Source organism: Magallana gigas, chromosome 3, assembly GCF_963853765.1.
Source record: "Magallana gigas chromosome 3, xbMagGiga1.1, whole genome shotgun sequence".
NCBI classification, from domain to species: Eukaryota; Metazoa; Mollusca; class Bivalvia; order Ostreida; family Ostreidae; genus Magallana; species Magallana gigas.
The window spans coordinates 56496127-56504675 of NC_088855.1; the positions used below are offsets into that span (position 1 = coordinate 56496127).

The window sequence follows — 8549 nt, forward strand, 5'->3', positions numbered from 1 at the left end:
AACTAGCGGCTTTGGATTCAAATATTATCGTATACGAATATTAAGTTCACTTTTTAAAATCATCTCCACGATGATAATTATATTATATCCATCGTAAATCAGTATTATTTTTTTTTTTGCTTTAAAAGAATTGTTCTATCGGGAGCAATCCCGCGTTCGTTTAAATTGCCAGCGTACATTTGTCATGTCAGTAATACACATTGTGCTTTATATGACGGCCGTGTATACGTATTGTAGAAACGTTGAGTTTAATTACCATGCATTGGAACCATTTTATTAACACATCTCCCAGTACTGAAACAATTCAAAATGTCTCAGTTACAGTAACACAGTGGGGCGTTAATCATGTACGTCCAGCTCTACAAGCACATGCACTGTCGTCTAGGCGACGGCCTGAATACAGCTAGCGACTCTCCTATCGATCGGTTACCTGAGTCTCGTAATGTATCTAAATATAGACAGGGGCACAGTTATGAAACAAACAACAAAACTAAGGTCAAAGAGGTTTATCTATATGAAATGAAAATGTACATATGTATAAAAACATTTGGAAATTTTATGTGGAATTATTTTTGCGCGCTACATGTATCAGTTAGTGCATTACAAGAAGCCCTTTCATAACCTCATAAACGCGCGCACCCCCACAAAAAATGGACCGAACTGACAACAATTGTTTCTGCAAATACTGACTATAAATTACGAAAACATTAAATTGAATACTATAGAAGGATTCAAAATTAATTTCTTTACAACTTTGCTTCAATAATGCATTAGAAATGTTTATTCCTTTTTAAGTTATTGACAAGAAACTTTGGACGCCTCTAACTCCCTAATTATAAGGGCCAGCCCCTTTTTCGGTATACCGAATGAAAGGTCTGGGTAAGACCAAGAACTTTTAAAATACATGTTATAACAAATTTTTATCAGGTAGAAAACTAACACGGAAAATACGCGAATTTTTTTGATTTTTTTTCTTACCTTTGTTTCAACATCTATACCACCCATTTTAATTGCATTTAAATAATAAATAAAATATATCTCGCACAAATTCAATGTATTAGCTTCCAAGCCAGCCCATCTTTGAGACTCTGCCAGTCATCGTTAAAGCTAAAACCCCAGGACAAAAGAAGTCGTTAAATTTTACTAAAAGGGGAATAACTCAAAACCGGATAGGGATTTTTCTCAACTCAAATATGCAACGACAACATCACGCGGCATGTTATCAGTCCTGAAAATTTCAAAACAATCGGTGAACAAACGAGCGAGATATTAAGGATCAAAGTTGGCGTCTAGAAGAAAAAAAAATAATAAGAAATTTGAAAAATTTTCAGAATAATAGTAAGGTTTTCCGCTGAGAGCGGAAAACCTTAAAAAATAGATGTTTTGGTATTGACGTGTTCGAGTAGAATACAAAAACGTTTAAGAGTTCACTCTCTGGAGCTAGCGTTTTTCGTGGAATTCAATTTTTTGCATATTGGAATAGTTTTTATTCTATATATCGTAAATAGGTTTTGTGAAAATGAGTCGGCCATTATATCAATTACCTTGCAGTAACACCAGACTTCATATTTCTAAAATTAATTCTTTTAATCAACATTTAACAATAAACCATTTTGTGTTTAGTAATTTCAAAAAAGAAAATATCTGAGTGTTCGTGTACAAAGAAACAGCTTGTATATACGATTTTTGATGTAAAAAAAATACTTAATGCAAACTACTTGTCTCACAAATAAATCTGAGTTCGTGTTCCGCACGGATATAACTGAACAGCAGTTTAGGACTTCATAAGAAAAATCCAGTTAAATCTTGATGGCAAGCTCGAGGACGAATCATCAATTTCATCGATTTCAGAGACACCCACGAGTTTTTCCAGTGATACCATACAAGGTATTTAGGATCATTTGTCTTCTCAGAGTCTATATACTGTCCATTAGGGTTGGCCTTGAAACATATATTGAACCACCCAGCGGAACCCCAGTCGGTGGCACAGTTTCCGCCGCTCCACCTGTCATCATCCTGATCCTGTGTAGTAAACGCCATGTTATTGTGGTAATTCAGGCTATCTCCTACAATTACATTTGTAATGAATGATATTGCAATTGAAATTTTAGGACAACTGTTATGAAAAATGGTACAATCACAATACATATTACATTACCTATAACTCATACATTGGTATGTCCAGCAATAACTATTTTTTAACACTTTGAATGATTCAAGGAAAATGAATGGAATCTTACAGTTACTGAACATTACCATGTGATGACTTATTTTCATTTAAAATTACTTGATATGTTGTTATATAAAATGTTTAATGTTTTGAATGATAGCAACACAGCATAATTTTAACCTGCATTTCCACTGTATCCCTGCACACTAAGTATATAATTATTGGCCTCGTCCCCGACAGAAAAACTTGAGTAAACAGCATAGGCCTTCTCTCCATTAAATCTCTCAATGTCTACTCGCATTTCCTGAGGCTTCAGCGAGGTCAGTCTATGTAACATGTCATTTCCTGTAAAAATTATAACTTCAATATCACATTTGATATGAATTGAATCATTAGTGGGTATGTTGAACGTATCTTGATATTTATAGCAATTTAAACAAGAGGCCCATGGGCCACATCGCTCACCTGAGGAACAATGGGTATTATAAAGTCAGCTTAATGAAGTCATAATACAAACAATCTGGACAATGTACAATAATACATCTAGATCCTGTAAAAATAAAATACATTTTTCCCCCTGGATATTCTTATGTTTATAATCATTAGTCCCTTTTCTAACAGGATGATTTTATAGTCATATCACATGTTGAGTATTGCAGTCCTCAAAAAGATCCTTTACAATTGTTAATATATGGGATATTAAGCTACATCAAACTCTGAACCTTCTTGTGAGGCCCAAGAATTGTCCTGGAGCCAAAGTCTTAACAATTATAAAGAATCATCTGGCTGATTAGTTTCTGAGAAGAAGATTTTTAAAGATTTACTCTATATATTCCTTTGTAAAACTTAAACACCCCTCCCCCAATGTGGCCTCACCCTACCCACAGGGATCATGTTTTCACAACTTTGAATCTACACTACCTGAGGATACTTCCACACAAGTTTCAGCTTTCCTGGCTGATTAGTTTCTAAGAAGAAGATTTTTAAAGATTTACTCTATATATTCCTATGTAAAACTTCGACCCCCCATTGTGCCCCACCCTACCCTCAGGGATCATGATTTTCACAACTTTGAATCTACACTACCTGAGGATACTTCAACACAAGTTTCAGCTTTCCTGGCTGATTAGTTTCTAAGAAGAAGATTTTTAAATATTTACTCTATATATTCCTATGTAAAACTTCGACCCTCCATTGTGCCCCACCCTACCCCCAGGGATCATGATTTTTACAACTTTGAATCTACACTACCTGAGGATGCTTCCACACAAGTTTCAGCTTTCCTGGCTGATTAGTTTCTGTGAGGAAGAATTTAAAAGATTTACTCTATATATTCCTATGTAAAACTTTAACACCCCCCCCCAATCTGGCCTCACCCTACCCCCAGGGATCATGATTTTCACAACTTTGAATCTACACTGCCTGAGGATGCTTCCACACAAGTTTCAGCTTTCCTGGCTGATTAGTTTCTGAGAAGAAGATTTTAAAAGATTTACTCTATATATTTCTATGTAAAACTTTAACACACCCCCCCATTGTGCCCCACCTACCCCCAGCGATCATGATTTTCACAACTTTGAATCTACACTACCTGAGGATACTTCAACACAAGTTTCAGCTTTCCTGGCTGATTAGTTTCTAAGAAGACGATTTTTAAATATTTACTCTATATATTCCTATGTAAAACTTCGATTACCCCATTGTAGCCCAACCCTACCCCTGGGGGTCATGATTTTCACAACTTTGAATCTACACTACCTGAGGATACTTCCACACAAGTTTCAGCTTTCCTGGTTGATTAGTTTCTGAGAAGAAGATTTTCAAAGATTAACTCTATATATTCCTATGTAAAACATCGACCCCCATTGTGGCCCCACCCTACCCCCGGGGGTCATGATTTTCACAACTTTGAATCTACACTACCTGAGAATGCTTCCACGCAAGTCTCAGCTTTCCTGGCTGATTAGTTTCTGAGAAGAAGATTTTTAAATAATTTACTCTATATATTCCTATGTAAAACTTCGACCCCCCATTGTGGCCCCATTCACATCCAGGGGTCATGAATTTTACAACTTTGAATCTACACTACCTGAGGATGCTTCCACACAAGTTTCAGCTTTCCTGGCTGATTAGTTTACTCTATATATTCCTATGTAAAACTTCGACCCCCCATTGTGGCCCCGCCCTACCCCTGGGGGTCATGAATTTCACAACTTTGAATCTACACTACCTGAGGATGCTTCCACACAAGTTTCAGCTTTCCTGGCTGATTAGTTTCTGAGAAGAAGATTTTTAAAGATTTACTCTATATATTCCTATGTAAAACTTTGACCCCCCATTGTGGCCCCACCCTAGCCCTGGGGGTCATGAATTTCACAACTTTGAATTTGCACTACCTGAGGATGCTTTCACACAAGTTTCAGCTTTCCTGGCTGATTAGTTTCTGAGAAGAAGATTTTTAAAGATTTACTCTATATATTCCTTTGTAAAACTTTGACCCCCCATTGTGGCCCCACCCTACCCCCGGGGGTCATGAATTTCACAACTTTGAAACTACACTACCTGAGGATGCTTCCACACAAGTTTCAGCTTTCTTGGCTTTCTGGTTCTTGAGAAGAAGATTTTTGAAAATTTCTCGAAATTTTTCATTAATTTCTAATTATCTCCCCTTGAAAACGAGTGTGGCCCTTAATTTTCACAACGTTGAATCCCCTTTGCCTAAGAATGATTTGTGCCAAGTTTGGTTGAAATTGGCCTAGTAGTTCTTGAGAAGATGTTGAAAATGTGAAAAGTTTACGGACAGACGGACAGACGGACAGACAGACAGACAGACAGACAGACGGACAGACGGACAGACGGACGACAGACAAAATGTGATCAGAATAGCTCACTTGAGCTTTCAGCTCAGGTGAGCTAAAAAGGAAAGCCTGTATATAGCGATTTCCAAACATAATATTCCTTTTTTGAGAGAGGGCTTAGTGTAACATAATTACAGGGCCGATCAGACCCAACCTAAAAGAAAGTAAACCCCAACTAAACCCTTGATTGACTTTCTGGGCTTAATCAAGATTTACTCAACGTTTACTAGAGTGGACCCAGAGTTAACCCAGAGTGGACACAGAGAGTAAACCTGGTTCAGAAGTAAACCCCTGAAAACAGACGCTACATGTGTATTTGGAATATACAAGGGGCAGACATAAGGCAAGATAAAATAAAAGTCTGCTTCACACTTCAGTGCGTACAGTTGATCCCAAAAGCAATTAAACCCCGAGTGGAGTGGACAAATTCTAAACAAAAAGTAAACCCTAATTAAACCCAGAAAGTAAACCCGAGGTTAAGAAGGGGTTTCCTCTGGTGTTATGTTGGGTCTAATCGGTACTGTACCAACTATCTGATAGTGGTGAGTAGAAAATGAAATAATTTAATAACTTACAATACATTAAAAGCATCAGTGTGATAAAACACTTATCAAATGGCTGTAAGCGTGATGACTTTTTCATCAAAAGCTTGACACAGGTATACCACTTAGACAAGCCCTCGGGGATTCCTGTCTCGGTTTGATAAAAGAGCTTTATGTGTAGTGGGCCATTATTTCAAAATTATTCATCATACGTTTTATTTTGCTTTTTTATATTTTGTAACAAAAAATGACCTTGAGTTTCTTGATAAAAAATTTAATGCACTTTGAAAAAAAACATCAAAGTGCTGATTTTTTGAAAAAGTGGTTGCCACATACCTATCCAATACTCATGATTAGGAAATCCAAATCCGTTCTTGTATTCCGTCCAATTACGGTAAAAGTCTATCGACCCATCCAATCTCCGCTGAATAACCTGTTTCACATTAAGACGAAAAATAAACAATTATAAATTTTAGAATTAAAGAAAACAATGATACTTTCAATTTATCTAAAAAAAATCATTCCAACCAGAAAACAGCAATTACCGTCCATCCACCATTATCAGTTGTCATATCGCAGTACACGGTCTTTGCTTTATTTGAATCCCTGATATTGTAGACACCGTTCTTTCCCTTCAAACTTGGATTTTTCTCCAAAATGCCATTACAATCGGAATATGTAATGTTACATAATTGAATTTGTATTACTTCTCCTGAGGAAATCTGTTCGGTTACATATAGACTCGAATTTCTTATATCGTCAAGAACATTTTCTCTTTCCTTTAACCTGTTTATCTCACTATTGTTCAGCAGAGTCTCAACTTTGGACGCTACAGACACCATTTCCTGTCTTAGGAGTTGCTGCTCGGTCAGAGTTATGTTAATGAAATCAATGAATTTTTCATCGACTTTCCCAGACAAATTGGTCGCAAAAGACACCATTTCCTGTCGTAGAAGTCGCTGCTCGATTAGAGATATGTTAATTAAATCAGTGATTTTTTCATCGACTTTCCCAGACAAATTAGTTATAAGAGATACCATTTCCTGTGTTAGGAGTGGCTGAATGGTCTGAGCTATTGTATGTAGATCACCAATTTTTTCATCGACTTTCCTAGACAAATTGGTCGCAAGAGACACCATTTCCTGACGTAGAAGTCGCTGCTCGGTTAGAGTTATGTTAATTAAATCATTGATTTTTTCATCGACTTTCCCAGACAAATTAGTTGTAAGAGATACCAAATCCTGTGTTAGGAATGGCTGAATAGTCTGAGCAATGGTATGTAGATCACCAATTTTTTCATCGACTTGCTTAGACAAATTGGTCACAAGAGACACCATTTCCTGACGTAGAAATCGCTGCTCGGTTAAATTTATGTTAATTAAATCAGTGATTTTTTCATCGACTTTCCCAGACAAATTAGTTGTAAGAGATACCAAATCCTGTGTTAGGAGTGGCTGAATAGTCTGCACTATGGTATGTAGATCACCATTTTTTTCATCGACTTTCTTAGACAAATTGGTCGTAAGAGACACCACTTCCTGTGTTAGGAATCGCTGCTCGGTCTGAGCTATATCAATAAGATCATTGATTTTTTCATCGACTTTCCCAGACAAATTAGTCGCCAGTGACACCATTTCCTGTCGTATAAGTAGCTCATGGGTCTGAGCAATGGCATTTAGATGACTGATATTCTCATCAACTTTCTCAGATAATCTGTTCGTTAGCGACACCACATCGTCTTTTAACAGTCGGTGTTGAGTCTCTATCTTACTACTAATTTTTACCTCGATGCTGTTTTCGATGCCATCAAGTTTGTTCATCAATATCCTTTCCATACCTTGACTGAATTGCTGTAGCTCGATTCTTAATAACTGTAATGTCAAGTCTACTGACCTGTCTTTATCATCCAAATCATCAAAAATTATCTGTCCTTTCATGAATACAAACAATAATATCCAAATCAGAATACCAAACAGTCTACCCATCGCCGATCATACAGATGGTCTACTCCCAAATTGATTGTTTTCGTGAAATCCGAATTGTTCAAAAACAAAAATTGTCATGCAGTCCACCACTTGAACGTTTAGTATACTGGTAATCTTTACTCATCCGCTTTTGTTTAAATTGGGATAGAAACTAAATGATATCACTCACTTGAGTTGAGGGTTTTTACAAGTTGATGTATATATGTCAGTGTAAATGGATTTGTCCCACGACTGCGGGACATTCTCAGTGGGTAATCATAACTCTGATTTGAAAAAACCCAGAAGAAACATAGCAACAAATAAATAGAAGTATTAGTATGCCTCAATCATTCAGAACTTAAAATTAGAATATTTTATATCAAATCAGTCCTCAAAAAAATTTATTTCGCACTTTAATGATTATGAAATATTTTACAGCGTTGAATAGAATCATGCTAAACTGGTTTTACCTTTTTTTAGGATACAATACCATTAACAACCTCAACTTAATATATCCCAAGCTTTAATAATTACTTAGAACCATTCTGCATAAGAGAGCAAAGCATCTTTTGGCGATATATCACTCGGTACATAAACAACTTCAAATATATATATATAAATATATATATATATATATATATATATATATATATATATATATATATATATATATATATATATATATATATATATCTTAACATCAAATAAATTGTTTTGTGACATATGAATCATTGCCTTAAATTTCTACCTAATTCTGAAGTGGAAAAAATCAAACGAGTTCCGAAAGGGGTGCGATCCGGATCCGTATAAGCCCTGCATATCAATATTAGCCCTTAAGATTAATATGGGTATAATAAAGTTAGCTGTATCGCATATGCAAATACCCTTTATTTATTACTAAATATGTAAAACAAGAAACATTTAAGGAACAGGTCTACTGTAAAATATGAAAGCATATGAGAAGAAATTAAGTACATTTAAAAAAAAAAACGACCTATCTGTGGAGAAAAATAAT

General features: G+C 35.8%; 1 protein-coding gene across 2 annotated transcripts; it reads right to left on the reverse strand.

Moving 5' to 3' along the window:
* Positions 1 to 1584: 1584 nt before the first annotated feature.
* Positions 1585 to 8107, reverse strand: LOC105339888 (angiopoietin-2). 2 transcript variants are annotated; one of them, XM_011445669.4, is made up of 5 exons: positions 8005 to 8100; positions 6116 to 7818; positions 5907 to 6003; positions 2351 to 2515; positions 1585 to 2066 (listed from the first exon to the last, which is right to left on the reverse strand). In XM_011445669.4, the coding sequence occupies exons 2-5, from the start codon at positions 7553 to 7555 to the stop codon at positions 1783 to 1785; spliced, it is 1986 nt and encodes a 661-aa protein (XP_011443971.3). In that variant the 5' UTR covers positions 7556 to 7818; positions 8005 to 8100; the 3' UTR covers positions 1585 to 1782. The 2 variants fall into 2 exon arrangements, with proteins under 2 accessions (XP_011443971.3, XP_065936627.1); XM_066080555.1 differs by having other exon boundaries at positions 1905 to 2066; positions 2355 to 2515; positions 8005 to 8107.
* Positions 8108 to 8549: the final 442 nt, after the last annotated feature.